Source organism: Pterocles gutturalis, unplaced genomic scaffold (assembly GCF_000699245.1).
Source record: "Pterocles gutturalis isolate BGI_N339 unplaced genomic scaffold, ASM69924v1 scaffold21438, whole genome shotgun sequence".
Lineage (NCBI taxonomy): Eukaryota > Metazoa > Chordata > Aves > Pterocliformes > Pteroclidae > Pterocles > Pterocles gutturalis.
This window is the reverse complement of record NW_010126118.1, coordinates 1-22,771: the sequence shown is the minus strand read 5'-3', so window position 1 is coordinate 22,771 and position 22,771 is coordinate 1. Positions and strand designations below refer to the sequence as shown.

Sequence of the window (22,771 nt, the reverse complement as noted above, 5' to 3'; positions counted from 1 at the left end):
ATTAGTACTGATGAAATGCCTTGCTTAATTTTTGCTTTGCAGTTCACTAGATGAAAATTACTATAGAATTAGAAAATATCAAGACAAGTTAAATGTAGTTACATCTGTTTGCCGTGTGAGAGTTCTGTCTTGCCTTAGAACATGTGGGAAGCACAAGACCATCAAGACTAATTACAATCTTCCAAAAGATTAAAAGCCATAGCAACATTAATAATAGATGCTGAAAGATTCATTATACTCAAAATCATTTTAAGGAATAGAACCTTAACATTTGTAACAGTTCATCATAATTTCAAAGTAAAACTCAAAGTACTCTGTTACACCTCAATATCCTACATGTGCTTTGCAATGCAATCGAGACGTAAGATGTGAAAGGAACAGTGAGCGTTTACTAAGAGCAATGATTAAACATTAACTGGTCTTTAATAGCCACAGATAACACACAAGATACCTGGTACAATTAAAACCAGGTATCATTTAATGAGAATCATGTTAAGCGCTATCATACACGTTCTTTAGTGTATTTAATTATCATTTCCTGCGCTGATAGAGTTGAAGGAGCTTCACCATCAACTCATTCCACAGCAGGAGCTGCCCCGCTTGGAGCAAGGCTGCGGGTGGGAATGGGGAGGATGGGGCACACGTACCTGGGAGGATGAGGATGTCCACGAGGGGTTTGCAGTGATAGAGACCTGTCGCCATGACACAGTCTGCCCACAGCCCCTTGGATCCCAGCTCATCCATCTTCCGGCAGGTGGTAATGGTGTAGCCACAAGTCACCACCCAGTCATTGGTGGACGTTGCCACAATCACCCCAATCCACCCAATAAAACCGCAGATAAATCCACCCAGGTGCAGGCAGGTGGCCACCATGGCTGTCCCTTGGTGGGACGAGCTGGCCCAGAGAGCGCCTGTGGGGGTTCAGCAAAGCCAGTGGTAGAGCTCCCCTCTGCAGATCCCGGTGGCTGGGACCCGCTGCCAGCTGCGAGGAGGAGGGACAGGGTTGGGGAGGAAGAGAGGTCCCCGAGTGCTGCCGCAGGCACTCGGCTGCCTCTGCCCAGCTGCCTCCCGGGGAGGGGTTAGAGCTGCCGCCAGCCCCATAGCACAGGGGAGGAGCGAGGGGGGAGCCCCAACTTCTGCCAGTCCAGCCAGAGAGTCGGAGGGGAAGCAGGGTGTGGAGAGGAGGAGACATGGGATTACACCCACCCGTGCTTGAAAAACAAACCGGGCTGCTGTATTCAAATGCAAACAGCCTGACTGTTCAAAAAGAAAAATTAAGACAGTGTTTTCGAGCTGAAGATAAATTATCACACTGGTACATCTTCATGGAAAGATGGGGCAAGAAATGTGGTGAACAGTTACTCAAGAGGCGGAATTGGTCATCTCATCAAAGCCGTCAGTACTGCTGCAGGAAATGGACATAATCAGTTTGGAGTCCTTCCTGATGTTTTCAGTAGCTGCAAAAACACCAGAGACCCATCACTGCATTCTCTGCCTGTGCCAGGGTTTTCAGAAGTATCAACTAACACTCACGGGGTCTTAAATGTGTTTTTAACAGCACGTTATATCCACTTTTGAATGCTAAAATTTGAAAGGAGCAGCTTTTACTTAGACTCATTTTGGACGTAAATTTTTGCCCACCCGGCAGAGCCAGGAACAGCCCGCTTCAGAAAGTCTAAAGAAGAGAAACTTCACATTCTGTAACAAGAGAAACAGGCAGACAGGATATTTTCCTAACTTTACTTTGTATTTTCACAAACACAGATGTGTGTTCTCAGGTGCCAACACATCCGTAACGAAATGTCGTCGTTGTGCGTCCTCTAACTTTACTTTGTATTTTCACAAACACAGACGTGTGTTATCAGGTGCCAACACATCCCTAACGAAATGTCGTCGTTGTGCGTCCTCCGGTGCCGCTGGTTTGCGAAGGGGAGGGTTGGATGCGGGCAGATAGGACATTCCTGGAGAGACCACTAGCGGAGAGCTCGCCCCATTGCAGCGGGGACGGGAAACGGGCAGGAAAACCACAGAACAAGGGGCTTGATTCATTCCTAGAGCTGTCAGGGAAAAAGAAACACTAGCGGAGAGCTCGCCCCATTGCAGCGAGGACGGGAAACGGGCTAGTGGAAGCTGCACTCCAGAATTAAGGTGGTGGGAATGAAATATATCCTGCTTATTTATCCACCGGTATTTTTTCACATTCTTTAGCAAATAAAGTAGAAAGCATGAACAAGAGCATCCCAAGCTTAATGTGCCACGTGTTCCTTAGATTCAAAATTCAGCGTCACGAGGCCACAGCTTGGTTTTGTCAAAGCTTCACTTGAACACTGGAGCTACTGCACAAATGATTGAGAATTACCTTTGAAGAGGAGCTTTTATACTAAATAGAAATCTAATAGTTACGTTCACATTTGTTTTATATTGCTGATAACCCCTTGGTTTTTTGCTTTTGTGAAGCTGTGCTGCCAGCTGACCTTCCATTGACTTTCCAAACGTGATTCCACCTTTCTACAGAGGTTATTCTTCTACTGCACCCACTTCAGCTGGAGCAAGCTGTTACCTACATCCAACCGCCATCTTCATGTTGTCTAGGGTCCTGTTCCAGATGGATTTAATCTTTCTCCAAACAATATTCCCGCTGATTTATTATTCAGGAGATAAACTCATCATCTCTCAAGCGAAACTAGTGTTGTTCCACTTCTTGGACCACGCAACTGCGTTGGACAGATCACGTGTCATCTCCTGAATTTGGAAGGAGACAAGCTGACAAATGGACATGTTCCTGCCTCTCCCCTTCACTGACTCAGTCTGTGTTTTTTTGAGTCTAGCATTTCCTCCATCTAACTTTATTGCATTCTGTAAGTTAAATACCTGATCTGTTTCTATCAAGTGTAAATGCACAGAGCTTAATACTGATTGTTGATTAACACCAGGCATAAGGATACTGAACCACTTTGGGGTGACTGGTCCCAACCTCTGTCATCTAACGATACTGCCGCCACACTGTCCTCTGGAGGTTAAACATCACATTTTATCTAAATCACACGAATATTTAGATTTCTAATATACTTCAAAGTATTTCATTTTTCTTCAAAATACCAGAAAAGTTGGCAACATCTTGATATCCCATTTCATCCCAAAGCTGAGATGAAAAGCATTTTACACAGTGATAGTGCAGGTGCATCCTAATGCACGAACCCCAGCTTTTTTAAATGCTGCAGGGTATGAATCCATAGGCTGTGGACAGAGCCTCCTGTAATTCTTGTAGTTATGGTTTCCTCAACCACAAAAGCTTCTTACATTGCCACATTCTCCTTCACAAATGTATTTATCAAAGAGTGTGCAGCAGCTCAAGAGGCAAGAAGTAAATTTAACACTTCAGTAAATAGCAGTTGAACAGGACTCGACCTGGTGCCCATAGGGCACAGCTTGAATTATTTCATTCATGTCGATAGGGACAAGGAACATTTACTGTTTTGTTACTGTTATAAATAACACTCCACTATTTCAGTGAATATGAGTTAGTACGCTACAAGTGAACAATGATTCACAAGACTAATAAAATTAGAAACAAGGAATGACTTCCCAACCATATACTAAATAAACTGACACAGGGCAATATTCTTAGAATTTGCCATTCTTAAAGCAAGTGCTACACAGGCATTTATTTCAAGCAACAGTGTGACACCTTAAAGAAACAATCAATCTTTTTACCCTGGCACTCAAGCACTTTTTCCTTGATCAGCACTGTTGCTCTGACAAGTGACATGCATTGCAATCAGTCATACTTACCCAAGCTATCAACATCCTATGACTTTTTCTCACCTTGAACTTTTTCTTTGCAGGGTTTTTCAGCCTGAGAGCTTCCCCGTTGACTTGGAAATGCAGCAGTATAAAAATATAAGATGGGATGCAGAAATAAATAGGGTTAAATGGTAGAGTTCATTGTTAATTTTTTTCCATACTGAAGTCTGAGCTTATCAAAATATTACCAATTTCATCTTCATCCTAGTTCATACTGCTAAGGTCTCTCCAGCTGTAAAATACAGGCAAGTACACGGCAGCATTAAGGGTTTGCAATAATCTGAAACACAATCAGGATTTCCTACATGCAAGAGCAGTACCTTAAAACAAGGACAAAGCAATTTTTGCCCTAGTTTAAGGGGGAAGGAAAAAGATCTATGTCGTGTGTATGTGACTGTGCTTGCTTATCTGTCAAAAAACCTGACCTTCAGAATGAATAAAGTTACCTAGAAAATCTCCAAAATATTATTAAAAGTGGGGTTTTTTTTTTACTACAATCAATTTTTTTTAAGTGACCAATAGAATATAGCCTATTGTTATAAGCAGGAGAAGCTCAGCCTAAACAGAAGACCCATTCATACTTAGCTTACAGGAACAGCTCCCTCTTTCCTTCTTGCCTCCTTCCTCTCTTTTCTATTCTTAATTTTCTGATATTTAAGCTCCCTGATGAGAGACAGCAATGCTAAGCAATGTCACCACACAATTTATAAAATGTAAGAAAACCTGAGGGTCACTGTAGGGCACATTTTTCATCAGCAAATAAAGCATAATTCTCATTTCTGATTTTAACTTTATATAATTTCAGCATTTTATACAGTGATGTGAGATTTTTATCTCATTCATCACTCAGCTATTAAGGAGGGGTGTGAACAACTGAAACACTTCTAGAGCACCCAACCAGCAACAAAGGGTGTGCACCAGAGAACATGCCAAGTACACAAGTGGTTGTATTTATTTATACATATAAATGCCAAGTTTATGTCAAGATACACAGAAATCCTAGCATCAATAATATCTTTATGGAGCCATAAGAGCTTTAGAAAATGGACTCATGGTGAGGGATGGCTATCGATCTTGTAGATTGTGCCAAAAAAGCCTTTTAGAAAACTGGGCACCTGCTGCAGGCAGTGGGAGTTCTGCTAACGACTTTCAGTGTAATCAGGTTTTAATTTACTGTAATCAAAGCAAGGAAGACTGTCCTCCTTAGAAAAGCACCACTGTTAAACACCTTCCAGAAAGTCAAGTTTAGGAATTCAAAAATATTACAAAGACAAGTGTTCTGACATTACAGTTCTTTATTTGCTTCTGAATCCACAATCTATACAGGTATTTACAAGGCATGAAAATGGATAACAGCACAAAATACAATTGAGGTATAAGCTAAGAGCACAGTATGTCATGTTTCAATAAATATAATTCAAAATTTGTAAACTAAGTGACCAGATAGATGCATCTTGTTTACTAAAACCATATAAAATATCTGTTAAATCTCACGTGAGGTAGAGGACAGTTTTGTGTGTCATGTAATGCAACCACAGCAACTCTAACAATAAGACTGTACATCATTGGCAAAGTATTAAAAATTGTTGAATGCTCTGATTTCACAGGCTTTTACTCTGGTTTCAGAATAGCCATTCAACCTGTTGCCTTGAGCTAACACAGACTGTTGCTTTGCAGCTACTTTCTGTAATTTATAAAGATAATTATACTGGCATGTCAATATCAATAAATACTTCTGAGAGCGAGTATGGAAACACAAAAACAGATTTTTGTCAATCACAGAAAGCAACATGGTGGCAATAAAATATTTTAGACCAACTTTTTATTACTTCCTAGAATTAGTTGAAATACAGTACAGCTGTGCTTTCCTTTAAGTGAGGTATCTATATTTGAAGAAAAAAAATTCAATTGCTATTGTTACATTTAATCAATTTTCAAATAGCAAAATTTTATAACATTTGTTTGCTGTGCTTGATGAAGTGCTTAAAACTCATTTTTTCAAGCATTTTGCAACTGAACCACTAACCCTGAAAAAACCCAGTTTTCTAATGGAAACACACTACAAAATTGTCGTGCAATTTGCAAGCAATAACTGCTTTCACAAAAGCCAAAAAATTGATGCATTTTTGAGTAGAAATACACAAAAACCAGAAAATTCCACAAGCTTTCTGTAATGAAAACTCAAAAATACTTGCACTGCAAATGTAATGAGCAAAACGAAAACTGAAATTTGCAGCTTTCTGCTGCTTGAGTAGTGACAGCTTAAATAAAACTACTGAAATATTGCAAGCACAGATTAACAGGTAGGTGTAATTATGTCTTTTGTCGACTTCCATCATGTTATAGAAAACTCTGTTGTGTGGATTAATTACACGAATTAAGTGCAGAAAAAATACAAAGTTGTTATCTTTACTGACAATCAAAATATATACTCTACAAACAAGTGAATTCTAGGAAGCTGACCGTGACAGCATTTCAAGGCCAACTTCATGACTAATGCTAGGAAAGTTTTCCAAAAATTTCATAACACATTCTAGCTATCCCCTCCCCCAATATAAAACAAGAATGTATGAATAAAACATCGTGACTTCTAAAATATGGGCCAAGCCTTATTTTTTCAGTAGCTTTATGCTCCCACTCAACTTTTCCTACTTCACTAATTGCATTATGCCTTTACTATGTACACATGATTTTACACCTAAGCTATTAATATATTAAATATAGAATTAAATTAGTTTAAGAATGTGAAACATAACTACATTTATCTAAATACTCAAGCTAAACAATATGCTTTACAAAAACTAAAAACAGACTTTGCTAAATTTGGAGATTTAGATAAAAATCTCTTTCGTCTAGGGATAGATACATGGCTACACTGCAAACGAGGGTGCTTTCAGACTGACAAAATTACAAGAGGTTTACTCTCCAAGCTCTTATATTTCTTCTCCTTTAGAGCACACAAAGTACATGGAAGTTCTCTTTTAAAAAAGCATATGAGCAAACCAGATATTCACCTTGAATTCTACTTACTTTGTTCCAAAAGGTGCACTAGGCAATTTCGAACTTGGTCTAGGTATTTAATAATGCAACTTTCAAAAATATGGACAATTTTAGGGGTTTTTTTTTAATGGCTTATTGTCACAACTATCTGGGAAACGGACGTCCTGCCTGAAAGATCAGCAAGCAATAAGTGAAGGCAAAACAAATAATAACACATAAAATACGCTGTGACTAAAAGTGAGGACCTAATAACAGAATTAGTTTCTACCATTAAGTGTGCACTTAAGCGAGGGCCCTTAAGTGTGCATTCCAAATTCCTACATTAGGCTGTAAAATAAACAATTCAATATAACTAGTATAAGGTAGTGAAAAAAGGTCAACATATATTTGTTCTAGAACTTATACAGTATTATTTACAATTACTAAAAAACTATCTTTCAAAGACTGTGGACACACAAAATCTATGGCACATTTATGTATACATTATTACTTAAAATTAGTATAAAATTAAGTCTACACATATGACATTTTTTTTTTTTATGTTATGTAAAGAGCCTGAAAGTAATATTTAAGAATTTTAAGAGGATTACAAAATTTTAAAATGCATTCTGTTAGAGGCCAGGCTGGATGAGGCTTTGAGCAACCTGGTCTAGTGGAAGGTGTCCCTGCCCACGGCAAGGGGGGTGGAAGTAGATGATCTCTAAGGTCCCTTCCAATCCAAACCATCTGTGATTCTATGATTAACTAAATGGAATATTTACAGAGATACTTTTAAAGTCAATTTAATAAATGTTCCATTAGCTTTTTCAGCCAGATGTTTGAAAATGATAGGAGGCCTCATATGCAGCTGGAATTGCTAAAACTTCATATAACTGCTCGAGTTCTTGCAACAATGAAAATATTAGTACAAACTATGGCCACCAGCATTGTTAGTAGCCTGCAGCACGAGGCAGTTAACAGCTGGCTGGGAGATGGCCGAAGTGCTGGCTGAGGCGCAGGAACCCGGGCTATATGAGCACTCCACTGCAATTGCCACTGCTGAAGATCAGCTGGTGGCAAAAGGGGAAATTTTAGCTGAAGTCACATAACATAGACAAGACCTGAATGAAAACGGAATATACAGTATTCTAATATAATAATCCCAGGAGGATTCCATACATTCAACAGCTAAGCCATAAATACTGTGGTATATTAGTTACTGCAGCTGTACTAAACAAGTCTATATGGCCTTATCTACACTGACAATCGAACAAGTCTGGTTCAAAACATTGATACTAAAAAGCAACTGGAAACGGAATCTTTCGATTCTTTAATAATACCCAGATGAGACTTTTCAATTTCCCAGGACATTGTTTTCTTACTTGCCCATCTAGCTAATCCAATGTAGGTTCTGTCAATCCAGATGGACTATTTCAAGCTCCATTCCCTAATAATCACACTTTCATCAACATTCCTGCCTACTCTCCCTACAGCCATGTTTTTGGTGGTTGTTATAATAAATTCATTGGGTTTTTAAAGCAAGTGATACATACACAACCAGAATAATTTATATGCAGCACCTTTCCTTCCAAACCACCACTATGGTGCAAAGACAGGCTTTTTTTTTCTTTTTTCTTTGAAGCAACAATTTGGAGATGGAGTTGAAAAAGGGGAAAATGTAATCTGGGTCCTCTTTTCCTGACAAAAAAAACCTGTTTCATATTTTTTCATTTCAACCGCTTAACCAACAGAGTAAATATGACACAGAGTCCATAAACAAAATTATACACAGCTATAAAAGAATCATCCTGTGACTCCATGACATTTAATTTACCACCTCATTTCTCATTCAATTTAAAGGTATGTGCAATTTTACCTTTCTCTGTGATATTCAATCCTGGTATCTCACTAAACAAAATAACTCAGAATTTTCCAGTTTCACTATTTTAGGGAAAAAAAAAAAAACAAACAATGTAGGCTTTTACTAGTGGTTTTATCAAAAATTAACCGTATTATTAAGAGAAAAATAAACCTAAGCACCTCAAAAACAGAAGGTAAAGCACAGGTTAGAATTATGTAGCAAAATACTAGAAATGCGAAAATATTCCTGGTCACTGATGTAATCAGCTACATTTGTCAGCTGTATTAAACTTTTTGGAGAGAAGTGCAAACAAGTATTTCTTCATCCAACTTTGTAGTCATGCATTTTATCCACTAGGAACCAGACTTCTGAAGTACTCAAGTAGACGTTATATATACATAAAACTAATTCTGTACAACTACACATTTTCAAATGTTATAGCTTAACAAACATGCTGTATTTCTTAATTCATGGTAACATTACCATGCCATTCAAATACAGAGACTATCAAAATGATGTTCAAAGTGCCATATCTCAGGATTTTATTTTTTAAGCTATTATCGCAATGTCAGTTAAGGCCTGTTCTATGTAATGAAAGAAAAATCTACAAATTGTCAAGAAGCTCAAAGTGTGGAGGCTTAGGGTACTAAAGAAACTAATATATATTTTTTAACAGATATTATTTTTCTTGAAAGCATTAGTATCTGAAAACCAGTTAAGTCAACCTTTCTCAGTTTCTAGAAGGAAAAGCCCCACCTTTAAGCCTCTTATTAACATTTCTTTCATACCTACTATATAGAAGAAAACAAATGAAAATATGTAAATTTTTAATTTCCAAAGATTCCATTGTAATTGTCAATTTTTTAATTTACAAAGCAACTGTAATGTTTTCTTCTTCTAGCACAGCAAGCAAATGCTGGCTCTAAAACTCTTTAGATTGATAACAAGTTGTTAAATAGAAAATACTGAAAAGATCAGCTTGACTTCACACAATGCAATTATGTGAAATGCTCACACTGGTAAATCACTTTTGATGATCAATCATCTATCACTGTGGTGATTTTGAGTATTACTTTAGAGATGAAAAGCTGCCTTTACTTTCCCCAGTTTGAGAACACATAATTCTCACTGAAATCCAAACTGGTTTTGACATTGAAGAATTCAGAATGTTTTTAATGCACTTTTATAATTGGATGCATAATTGATAGCAAAATAAAGATCACCACATATATTTTAACAGACAATGTTAAAAGGTATGGAGTCCTCAAGACTGCATTAGAAATAGACAGAAACTGGTCACTCTACATCAAGAGTTTCCTATTTTTCGTTGTTTGAGAAAAACACCAGTACAAATAAATCCAGATTTTCATTGGTTAGGAAAATCTAAAAATGTATACCTATCTATCTCTATTTATTTATATATATGTATATCTTCATCTGGACCTGTCTGAGAAATAGAAATCTGTAGAGACTACTTTTCCTCATCACACAGAAATTGCTCACAAGTCATTAAAAAACAAAACAAAGCACCCTGTTTGAAGGACGCAGTTATGCTTCCTCTTCCAATTTCTATTTTCCTTTGCCATTTTTTGAAGATTTCAAGATCTGTAGCTTCAATTCCTTTATCATCATCTCTAACTTTTCCCTTGCCTCTCGCTCTTGTCTCAGTTCATCTTGAAGCTCTTGTCTATCTGCCTCTGCATGATCCAATCTCTGTCTCAATTCTGCTAGCTGTAAAATAGAGAGGAGAGACAGAGAGGCAGAGCAAATTTAGCAAACTTATTTGTAAACATCAGCTATTCACTTCAAGATACCGCAGATTACAACCTTATGCATTACAGAAAAGTATTTCAGTTCACCAGTATTATCAGCTCATCTTGTACTGTTATCAAGAACTATGCAGTTACCTACTACAAATGTCAGAAAGAAGAACATGTAAGCAAGTTGCAAATCCCAAATTATGAATTTTGTTTAATGTACAAAGAGGGTTCCTCCCAGTCCATACTTCTCAGAGAGAAAGGGCAGCCTGGGCAACCTGTTTCAAGAAGACATCAGACTAAGGCTTTTTTTAAATGCTGTATAGACAACTTGGGGAAGTTACCTGTTGCCAGGACCTGTGTTTAACTCGGGTACTTCTGACAACTGCTTGGAACCTAGGGTCCAAAATCTATTATAAGATGTAACAAATGGAGGAGAAGGTTCAAATTATATATTGAGGATAGCTCTGCTACACACATTAACAACAGAGTAAACTTTCATGCAAGGAACATATTTATTTTTCCAAGTCTAACTTCAAAAGAAACAAACAACCAATCTCCTTGGGGAATAATCTATGTTTTCACCCTCTAACGAAAGTTAGCTACACAAGGCACATAAAACGTGCTCTGGACTATTATCTTCATAAATTAAAACATGTTGTTACTTGCAGTAATAGGGCTTGTACCAGATGTTTAGTAAATCAGGCCTTAGTCAGAGAGGATTATTTCTGGCAGCAAAGGCTAGGAATCTGTGGAGTGGGATGTCATGACATTACATTAATGAGAAGGATTTATGATGCTAGTCTCTGCCCTGCTCCCCAAAAATACCAAAACCTGTCTCTCAAGTACTGCCTGTTTCTTAGTCTGAGACAGTACAAACAGGAAATATACACAGCTATGATCAAATGACCACAAAGCTTCAGTGAGCTTAAGTTTTAGCTTTTGTTTACTTCAAAAAAAAAAAAAAGACTAATTTTCTGTGACATGGCACAAAATATATCACTATACATTTAATAATAACTGCAACTAATTTTGAAAATAAGGATTCCAAGGCTCCCTTTGGCATTAACTATATTTTGCCCATTGCAATGACACAAATAAACTCCAACATAAAGAAGCAACAGTAAAAGTTAAAACGAAATTGAAAGAAAAATCTCCATAGGTTTTGATGTATGAAACCAAGAGGCAGGAAGGAGGGTGAAAAATATGATTTTCATTTCCAAGAGAACTCTTGACCAAATGCTTTGATAGAGCACATAAAGGGCCTCATTGGATAGTGCAGCAAAATATGCTACTAATGTGACAAAAAGGTGGTTGAGAGGTTTTAGAATTGAGAATGTTGAATTCTATAACATGGGCGAGCCTATATATATATTAAAACCACATTGTAACAGACCTTATGTTTAAGACTAATATTTCATCAATAACATCCTATGTTTCTGTAAGTTGCATTCTATCTCAGTTTCAATCAAGAGACAGGGAAATAAATATTGCTGTCACTGTGACCTATTTTGGTATTTGTGGTATCAGAACACACGAAGAAGATAAAACCTTAAGGTGGCTGAGCAACAGCTTCACAATTCCCTGATACGCTAAATACGGTTTGGTTTGAAACCAACTTTCCCTTCTCACCTGTGCTGCATATTCAGCTTCTTTGTCTTTTTCTAAAGTGGAGTCACAGCTACACTTTTGCTTCATCACTTGGTCCAGTTTCTTCTCCAAGTCTCTCTGCTCAAAATAAAATTCTTCCATTCTTTGAGCATGCTCTGTCTGCAGACATTCAAGTTCTTTTTGTAAATTCTGCTGCTCTTCAGTTAGTTCCTTCATAGCTTTAGAGTTGCTCAACATTTCCACTTCCTGTCAAGAAAAATCAGGATCACATACACCTTGGTTCTAAGACCAGAAAAGTAAAAAACTGAATTTAAATGTGTATCTGGAAACAACGAGGCCAAAAAGAGCACATTTATCTGATAACAATAGCCTGATAACGGTATTCATCTACTTATCAATGACAGCCTAGGATTCTGTATCGAGCATTTCATTTTTAAGAAATTATTTATACTTCCAAGTACACGGAGCTTCCAGAAACAGATTCACAATTTCCAGCAGTGAACCTCAGAAAGCAGCACCGATTTACCAAAATAAACTTTGAAGATGTAAAAAGTGCAAGCAGAATACATGCATTTGATTTCTTTTTCCACTAGCATTTTGATATTTTTTAAAGTCTTAATTTTTTTAACTTATCTACAAGCTTTACCTCCAACAGCAGCTTAAAAGTAGCAGCTCTAGGGCCCCATCTGAGCTCACAGATTCTGAGCTTAACACTAAATAAACTAAACTAAAATGTTAGGTCTGGTCTATGAATGTAAGAAGCAAAGATAGTATTTCCCTTAATTCAGAAAACAGAAATGAGGCAAAATCACAAGTGAACACCAGCTTCTAATGTCATCCATGATTAAAAAAAACTAATAAAATCCCTCTAAAAACAAGGGCTTATCAAATAGAAATAGGAAGGTGGTATTCTTTTTTATGCAGGGCAGTGATAAAATCACTCTTAGAATACAGATATCTGCATCTTTAAAATCCTGGCAACTGGGAAATTTTAGAGAACTTAAACTCTATCTGCCAAAACACTTAAATGTCCAGAAAACATTTGAAAGCAAAGACGTACTTTTCATTTGGATAAAATAAAAGAAGGAGCTTCTTGAACACAGTAGTTGCAAACTGAAAAGACAACAATTATTAGTGGACTCGAACATAATGAGCATACGGGATATTCATGATTTGGTGTCTGGATTCAAGCTGGGGGGAAATTACCTGTGTGTGTTTTGATGTTTCTAAATGAATGTAATCTGTGATATTGATTCTAGAACCAACAAGCTACCAACAGTTTTCTGATGAAAAAGTGAAATGCACTCAGATTGGCACTGTACCATTTGAAGCTGCTGTTTCCTCCGCAAAATAGCATTTAGTTTTTCTTGTTGTTTGATGTAGGTTTTCATTACTTCTTCCATGATCCTTCCCTTGTCATCTTCACAACTGATGTCCTTCATGAGAGTGGGGGACATTTGCACATCACTACCTACTTCAACACGGCTGGAGTCTCTAGTGATTTTGGAAGGAACACGTTCAGATTTTCCACTTCTTGTAGAACGAGTTGACACAGGTAGATCTATAGAGACAAGAAGAGCACAGCATAATAATAACAGAAAACTAAACTTCCAGAGTGAAAAAAAATGCAAAGAAAATTGAAGATTATAAAAAGGTCAAAAAAAGAATTTTTGGAAAACTGAAGCGCCATCACAAAATACCAGCTTGGTGTCAAGCTTTCCAAAATTATACAGTATAAAAACCAAGACAACTTCAGTGTAATTTTCACTACTCACCTAAACGCTTATGCTGCTCCACACCAGTTTTCAAGTCAATTTTTTCCTGTTCTTCAAGAGAAAGCTCCGGATAGGAAGCAGCTTTTTTGTGCTTTCCACTACTGAGTTTCTTCTCTGACTGTCCAGGTGAGGATTTAATTACTTCTGAAGCTTTGACTGTTGTTTTCGCAATATCCTTATATTGTGATGCAAGAGATACATTTGGGGCAACCACTTTATCACACATATAAAGGTAGTAACTGGAACAGCAGAACAGTAAAATTAAAAATGAAAGGTAAGGCACAATAAATGATGACTGGTTGAGAGCAGTAAGTTTAATTTGATTTCAAACTGTAAAAGCGACAATGAAAAATAAGCATGTCCTTTTAAAATTCTTCCTATGCAAAAGAAAATCCTAACGATCCACTTAATCTTTACTGAGTAGATTATCTAGACAAGGTTTTGAGGCTATCAAACAAGAGGATTTTCCAAACATGGCTGATTATAAAAAAATCATACAGAAAATCATACGAAGTCTTAATTTAAATGCAAAGACTGAAATTAAAATGCCACTGAATCCAGACTCTCTAGCATTTTCATAGTCCTTATATTAGCAATGGAGAACGAGGGAAGCCATCAGTGTAGCAGGAATCAGCATATCACTTTTAAATAGCAAAGCTGTGTACTGACAGGGCTGCAGCATGTCTGAGACCAACGCTGGACCTTCTTTCCCACATATACTGACCAATTCATCTGCATTTTCACAGCTCTTGGAGTCCTGGAGCATCTTTCTGTACTGCTCTAACCTAACCGCTCAGCTTTTGTCTAGTACAGAGGGAAAAGAGTGCCAGATGAGGTAAGGTCAGTGCCAAGAAAACGCTGTCACAATGCTGGAGTCAACATGCTCTCTTCAAGACTTTCCTTTCTCCTAGTTCCAAAGGAAGGCGCTGATAGAAACAGCAAACCGAGGGACCATCATAGAAAGTCCACCATTCATGTGTTTGTGTGGGACCTAGTTTCATGCCTGTGTGTTGCTTTGATGCACGCTGCTAGCCAAAAGAGCCTGATCTCACCCATATACGGTAAGTGCATAACCACACGGGGATGAGGGTAAGATGTATGTCAAGAAAAAACATTTCCCTCGATGCAGATGATAAACTTTGTTAAACTTTTTTTATGTTAAGGAAATGAACGTGGTTTCTAAAACCAGGAAACTAATCAACAGACAATTCAGCTGAAACCATTGTTCCAGTGTGGAATAAAGCCTTCAAATGCCTTTTATATGTCTTTTTTGAAAGGAAATTAAGTTGCACTCATGGTAAACAGGCCCTATGCAGCTTTCCACATGCATGCATTATGTTATAATAGGAAAGATTAAAAATTACCTTCTGTCATTTCTACTCTGAAAAGGGAAATTGTAACTACATTTCAATTGTATTGCTACTGAAGAACACTCATAGATCACAGCTTGAGTCCCGTACCAAAAATCACTCATAAGCAGTTCATTAATATTTACACCAAGAAATGCATAAAAAGTTAGGGTTCAATTATTCTTGTGCAATCCCGTGGAGTTTTCCTAACTGTTCAGGTTGCAAGTACTTTTTTTTCATCTTTAACAGCCAAAAATATTTAACTTGTACATATGGTGCTCGTAGTTCTGCACAGGAAATTCAGTTACCTGGGATGGAAAAAGGAGGGTGGCTGAGGATCAGTTTCTGCTTCTTGCTTGATAACTGGATACCACTGCGATAATTCCAGGCTCTGCTGTGAATCTGCCTAAAGAAAAGAAAATAAATTCATAATCGGAAGATGGGTACACGTTATTCACATTTTCATAAACTCTCCTTAGTGGAATGGCATTTACACCATTAATACACACACACCAGACAAACTGGGGTACTGGAAAATGAGTAGACACGTGGCAATGCAAGCAACAGAACTTTCTTCTACCTCCAATTTCCCATTATAGGCAAAGTAGCGATGAAATTAAAAGAAAATCTCTTTACAAACTGATATTAAAGCTCTGCTGAGTTTCCAGAACCTTGCCAGAGGCATGCTGCAAATGCTTAAGAGAAAGAGAGAGCAGAAACTAGAATCCCCAAAAGGCTGCAGGAGCCTTTTGCAATAAAGTATCCACATCACAATAAGCACCTGCCAGATACATTATTACAAAATAAAACTTCTGAATAAACCAGAACATCTTCTGAATTAAACAGAACAGCTATTGGTGTTCCAGAGACAGAATTTCCTGTAGTTGTCACAGATTTTTATTACAGAAGCAGGCAAAGCTGTTGCAGTAACATGACAACTCCATTCCCTTCGCAGTAACAAACAAAATTAATTCAGGTGCATCAGCATATATAACCTTAAAAAACTCTGCATTTTGCATTTGGATAGCAATTCTTGTTCTGCTTGTCTCAAGAAACATTTTTGGAATTACTCTTTAGTCATAGTTACTGGTGACACTTTATGATCCACTGCAAAGTTACTATTAATTTAAAGCAAACGGTGTTTCATCCTATATTTAAACAAGACTCACAGCTAAGAAATTGATTCTTAACTTCATTGTATTAAGATAGCCTTGGGAAGCAGGTTTTTGGAGAAGGTGTGACTGGTTGACTCCAACCAGCAGCCAAGAAGCCACACAGCCCCTCCCTTTTTTGTTTGACCCAAACCACAAACAAAAAAGCCACAAAGCCACTCCCTCAGCACCACCCCCAGGGGATGGGGACAAAAGCAAGAAAGCTGGTGGGTCAAGATAAAGACAGTTTAATAGGTGAAGGGAAGAAAAAAGAAAAAAAAAAAAAACAACCCAAAAACAACCAAACCCCACCACAACCACAAAAACAAGTGAAGCAAAGGATATGGCTCACCACCTCCCACAGGCAGACTGATGCCCAGCCAGTCCCCAAACAATGTCCACCTTGGATGCCAAAACCCACTTTCTTCTTTTACCAGGTTTTTTTGTTTTCAATGACCATGCTATTATATGATACAGAATATTTCCTTGGCTAATTTGGGCCAGCTGTCCCAGCTGTGTCCCCTGCCAGCCTCTTGCCCAGCCTACTCACTGCAGGGGTCAAGCATGAAACAGAGAAACCCTTGGCACTGCAGAAGCGCTGTTCCGCAGCAGCCAAAACTTTGGTGTGTTACCAGGACTGTTTTAGCCCCAGATCCAAAGCACAGCACTGTACAGGCTGCTATGAAGAAAGTTTAACCCCATTCCAGCGAAACCCAGTACCTTTGGAAAGTTGCTCAATTTAAAAAAAACAACAACAACAACAAAAAACACAAACCCCCCCCCCCATAAAGCTAAAAAAATAATCCTACTGTACTGAAAGCTTCATCTAGCATTCCAACATCTTCACAATTTCTTGCACACAAGATGCACTATCAGAAAAGTTCATATTTACACACCCTGAAACGAACTGTCACAGAATTTCACATCCTGCAATCAAGGGAGTACCCAGCTACACATGTGTGGCTTGTACCAAGGTCTGCAGAATCAAATGACACTCAACCATGAGGGAGACCATATCCTATCTACAATATTCTGGTCAAAACTTCCAGCCCACTAAATTCAGCTCCCACAGTGAAACTGAAATTTAACTCCATCCTGCAGTTCCTCAAATCACTTCCAATGCATACGGAAAAGAGGAAGGGCACAAGGAAGCTACACTCCAGAACAGTAAATTCATAATCAAGCCTTTAAATAATAAAGATTTTAAATACAGCAAATAATCTCAAGAAAAATGGCCTCATCCTGACACTTGTCAAGTTTTTTCTACTTATTCAGATCATTCTAATAATTTAAATAATGTACATATATTCTTCTACCTATATGATAGCTAGTATACAGTAAGCAAATTTTAATTTCACGTTTTGTCCATTTTAACATGTTTATGTATTTCTATATGGAACTATAATCAGGTAATATGTATTTTCAGGTTATTAGGTCAGATTTTTACATTCCCACCTATTTCAAATGGAAACTGACTTTACTCTCTACCCATTACTGTGCATTTGGCAAATGAATTACGCAACATGCAGTCAAACTTTTACTTAGGAAAGAAAATGAAAGGTGATTGTAAATAAACACAAAGTCTTTTTCTAATACAATTCCTTCCTCATCATCCAGGTTAATAAAAGAGATAAAGCATCTACTTCATTACATACATGTATATTTCATAAACTAACAATCTGTTTAGTTTAGATGCTCTTAATAAATGTAATATATGAGTAAACTTGAAACTCACTGAACAACTTCTACCTAAACTCTTTCAAAGGGCTACATGAAAAACATGTCTTATTTTTCTCCTAAAGCTAGTTGCACAAAGCTCTTCTTTAAGAAAAAAAAATATTAGGCAGTTTCAGCCTAATCACTAAGCCAGTAGTTTTAGCAGAGATGGGAGTTATAAAAGTACTCAGATGAAATGCTAACTCTCCATATTGCGAGCTTTTCCCCATGCACAGTGACCAATTCAAGGAATTAGTCTGAGAAGCAAGGCACAGTTTTAGTGCAGACTGATCATCAGAAACTGTCACAAAGTCAAAGGGAACGAGGACCTGACAGCGCAGAGATCAGCAGACTTAGTGTCAGCTGTTACGTGAAGAGCAGGTGGATGTTACACTGCAGCCTAGATCTCAACGGAAAATTAGAAACTCAGTGACAATCAAATACACAGCTTACAGCTTTCTTATTAGCAAAAGGGACAGAAAGGAATTAACCTTGTGACTACATTGTCTGCTCTTAAAATATTCACATATTTGCACTGAGAGGTGAATACACTCAGAGTGAAATGCTAAGGAGAAAGGCAATGCACACGATGCTCCAAAGACTACAGGACTTAATAATTTCTTATTCCTAGATGGACAAAGACCTAGCCAAGGGCAACTGTTCTTCCTGGGCCCTCCAAGATAACTTCAGAGATGCATGGGCACTTCTGAGGACTGAATCAGCAAAGGTGGCAAGAAGGTGACAGACCAGCAAACGGAACATCCTGCAAATAAACTTGCCTAGGAGCGTAAGAAAAGGTGATGTCCACACGTTGTACCTAATAACTCTCCCATGCCACAGAAATGGAGACGCCTGAAGCAGCCCAAGCTCCCCTAGGACAAGGAACAGAGGTCGCGTTCCAACATTCCCCTATTAAACTCTTCTAATCTTCTGTACTTTGCAGATGAATATCCATGAGATAAAAAACAGAAAGAAAAAGAACCCTCCCCCCATTTTATCTCTGTTCAAGTTTTCACCGAGTTTCTCTCTCATTCTGATTTTATACACTGCTTTACAAGAAAGAACTATGCAGATCTGCAATGGAAGACTCCAGAAGGAGTTTTTGTATTTCATTTGCACCGGTTCACTACAAATTAGTGTTACTGCTAATTTCAGATTTTTTTTTTCATCTGTACACATGAAACTGAAAGATCTCACGGTCTAAAATCTGCTACTGTGAAAAAGGAATCAGTATTATAGGTATGAATATAGAAGACTATTTCCGCTGACACATCCACCACACTACAGTTTGTTACCTACACTGGCGTTGCAAAGATAAAGACTGCCATGTCTTTATCAGATGAAAAGCAAAGTCTCCTTCCTGTGAACTTGCCTGCACCTTCAACTAATTCAGCACATGGCAGCATGCCATATTGCACACTTTCATGGCAATTTTCTGCTAAAATCCCTTACTGTAGGCTGGCACAAGTGTAAAAATACCTGTTACTAGAGTAAGCCTTTCTGCAAAACTAACTTTTCAGAAGTTTATGCTGAAAGGTGTGAACCTACAGCACACCTTTTTGGGCCCCACCAGCTGGAATGCTCTTGCTGATATTTTGAAATCCACCACAAAACATCCAACAGGCAAAATGGATGTATAATCAAACCAGCAGCCATCAAACAGACATATAAACACCAAATACACGGAAAAGAAACACAGTAATGGGGCCGGAATGATTTAAAAAACTCTTAAGTTCAAATTATACCCCAAAATTTGTACCTTCTATGAATGGAAGAATCTATGATGGTCAATATTTATCTGGTGCTTCTCTTATTATTTAAAGTAGAAGGGCTCTAAGGGAAAAATAAGCTCTGTATTTTTGAACCGCCGCACAGACTTGCAGCAGTATTTTAGGAAAATATGCAACATCTATTATTAACCATTGTCAAGATAACGGCCTACAGCTCATTACTTGGGCTGCATAAAACCCCCTCTTTTTGGCATTTGAACAGAAAGCTATTGCTGAACAAGCAGACTTTGGGCTTCTCAACAGCAACTTATCAACGCACCATTACCCTGCACGCAAAGTCATGAGATGGGTGGTTAGCAAGCCAAGCTGCCATACACTGCACGCGTGCGTCCTGGAGTAAAAATAACAAATGAAGAATTAATTTGTAATACTTGATTTTCAAGCTCCTTTCTGCTTTGCTCAGCTGCTGCCACACATACCCCATAAAACACACTCAGAGGTCAAATGGGAGAATAAAATTTCCACACTGGCTCTGAATCTTCCAGTGACTGTATACCTTAGAACAGAACAAGAACCAACAAAGCCAAACCAGCTCAAATGAAGTAACTAACTGCCCAAAGAGGAAAGAAATTACCGCACCTTTTAATGAGAAATGTATTTCCATGGTGAAGCTCTCTCACAAATTTAGCGTAAGCTTGATCTTACAAGCATTCCCACTTATCAAAGGCAAGCAAGACGCTTCCAAAACAAGTATTTACATGTGAGCAGAGATTTGGGAGGTTTACAAGGGTTGGTAAACTTACTTTGGACTGAGTTCTTTTCTGATTTTTCTCACTAAATTTCTCCTTCATTTCCTCCAGGAGATGCTTCAGTTCCCGCTCCTCCGACGTTCCCAAGTATTTTTGGTTAATATGCAGGTAGCAGTGCCACTTGGCCGATTCGAATCCCCAGTGGCAGGTCCTCTTGTCAGGGGATCTGTGTGAATGCATCACAAACGTCTGGGGCGAGAACATCCCGTAGCACTCCAAACACTGGATACAGGGGTCATCCGGCGCAAGGTAGAACTGAGGTGCAAACAACCCCTGGCACTTGCCCAGGCATTCATGCTCTACTTCAAAGGCACTGCCAGTCTCTTTCAATTGGGCTAAGGTATTCTTACCAGGGAGAAAACTGCCATCCTGCGGAAAAGTGCGAGGACGTAGTAAAGCATTGCATAGTCTCTGAGCATCAGTCAGCGTAATTAGCCCACAGGACGGAGCATTAAATGGAAGAATTCCCAAAACCTTCAGAATATGAAGCTGGTCAGAAGTGCACCTTGAGCAGTATATATATAGTTCATCACACACCGTATTGATCTGTTGCAGTGAAAAGTCTCGGAGAACCGAATTCAACACTTGAGGCAGGCAGAGTCTTTTTTCTCCTCCAACTTTAAAACAAGAGATAGATTCCCCCTCCAGTAGAGTCTGTGTGAGTTCTGTGGAGCTGTCTGGAGGAATGAGCAGCGGACCAGAAAGTATTTGTGGCGACGGAAGAGGCAAGAAGACAGTGGGTGACATACTTTCCTGGGAATAACGAGCTGAAAAAGCTGCCGGTCCACCTAGTGAACTCTGGCTGCTTAAGTGGAACTGTGCCAACGTGTGTTTCAAACCTGGATTTAAATTCAAAGGCTCAGATAGTGAAGTACTGTTTGGCTTGGCATTTTCCCCATCAGCCTCCACAGGAGTTTCGTCATATTCGTCCAAGTTTTCCTTCTTTATTGTTGGCAATTTATTTATTACAACGCGTACTTTGCTATTTACATGCATTTCCGTCATTGCTTTTTTTAATGGAGGATTCCCATCCTCTTGGATCCCACTCCTTTTTTGGTCTGAAACTAGACCCAGAGGGAAGTTTATCTGTGGGCTTTCCATGGCTAAACACCAGAACTTTAATTAAGTAAGTCTTGAGTGTGCATTTTCCTGATTATTCATATAAAAAACAATTTCAAGTGATCTTGATTACCCCAGGCACACCAAGTTTTGCACTACTTTCAGTAAAATGTTACTTCTTCAGCCTCTAACAGTAAAAACTGTAACCCATTTTGCACATAATACCATGAAATTAATAAGAGAGGTTACAGAAGTTTGTTTTATAGTTCTTTGTTCGATTAACTCGTATTAAAAAAACCACTGCAATATGTATACAAAAGGTTTTTCTTCAAACTCTGTCCACTATTTTACACAGTAGTCTTGTACAGCAATTTAGTAAAAAACGACGAGACAGTAAAAACTGTAACCCATTTTGCACATAATACCATGAAATTAATAAGAGAGGTTACAGAAGTTTGTTTTATAGTTCTTTGTTCGATTAACTCGTATTAAAAAAACCACTGCAATATGTATACAAAAGGTTTTTCTTCAAACTCTGTCCACTATTTTACACAGTAGTCTTGTACAGCAATTTAGTAAAAAATGACGAGTTAATACAAGTGTGTCCATCCTTGATCTTTTTTTCTTTAAAAAATATACTGACTTTTCAAATAAGTCCCTATTGAAACATTGAAATAGAAAAATGGTCTCAGTTTGAAGAACGCTGATCTTAATGCAACCAATCCAAAACCATGGTTTAAGTTGTATGAAAATTTTATTCAGCACTTTCAGTTCTCGGAGATCAAACACAACCTTTAGGACTTGCTTTATTGTGCTGCCAACTTCATGATTTCACCACCACCATGAGAGTTACTATGGCAGTTCAAAAACAAATCCCTGAAATAAAGGCTGATCCAGATCACCGGCAAAAACCAAACGTCCCTAGAGAGTCACCTTTCGCACAGATGTCACTGGCGTGTGTCAGAATTCTCCCACCCCAAGTTACTAGTAACAGAGGCAAGAACCAAGCCATCGGGTGAATTCATGTCTTGTGCTAACAGAGTTCTGCCAGTCTTTCCGGATAACCTGCGGAAAGAGACAGAGGTCACTCACAAGCAACCCCAAAACACGAGTCGCACATGCCACAGCAGGGACACGTTTCCCCGTTCATTACGACAACCCCAGCGCGCA

The 22,771-nt window shown here is 38.3% G+C and overlaps 2 protein-coding genes across 3 annotated transcripts; both read right to left on the bottom strand.

Moving 5' to 3' along the window:
* Positions 1-647: 647 nt before the first annotated feature.
* On the bottom strand, positions 648-873 carry CLDN11 (claudin 11; the record flags this gene model as incomplete). The annotated part of the gene is made up of 1 exon (XM_010078870.1): positions 648-873. A coding segment is annotated over exon 1 (226 nt), but the record flags the coding sequence as incomplete, so codon positions are not given.
* An 8,653-nt stretch (positions 874-9,526) lies between these two features.
* On the bottom strand, positions 9,527-21,809 carry SKIL (SKI-like proto-oncogene). 2 transcript variants are annotated; one of them, XM_010078868.1, is made up of 6 exons: positions 20,537-21,809; positions 15,445-15,542; positions 13,788-14,026; positions 13,335-13,573; positions 12,034-12,258; positions 9,527-10,375 (listed from the first exon to the last, which is right to left on the bottom strand). In XM_010078868.1, the coding sequence occupies exons 1-6, from the start codon at positions 21,641-21,643 to the stop codon at positions 10,214-10,216; spliced, it is 2,070 nt and encodes a 689-aa protein (XP_010077170.1). In that variant the 5' UTR covers positions 21,644-21,809; the 3' UTR covers positions 9,527-10,213. The 2 variants fall into 2 exon arrangements, with proteins under 2 accessions (XP_010077170.1, XP_010077171.1); XM_010078869.1 differs by having other exon boundaries at positions 9,941-10,375; positions 13,335-13,504; positions 13,812-14,026; positions 20,537-21,643.
* Between the last annotated feature and the right edge of the window lie 962 nt (positions 21,810-22,771).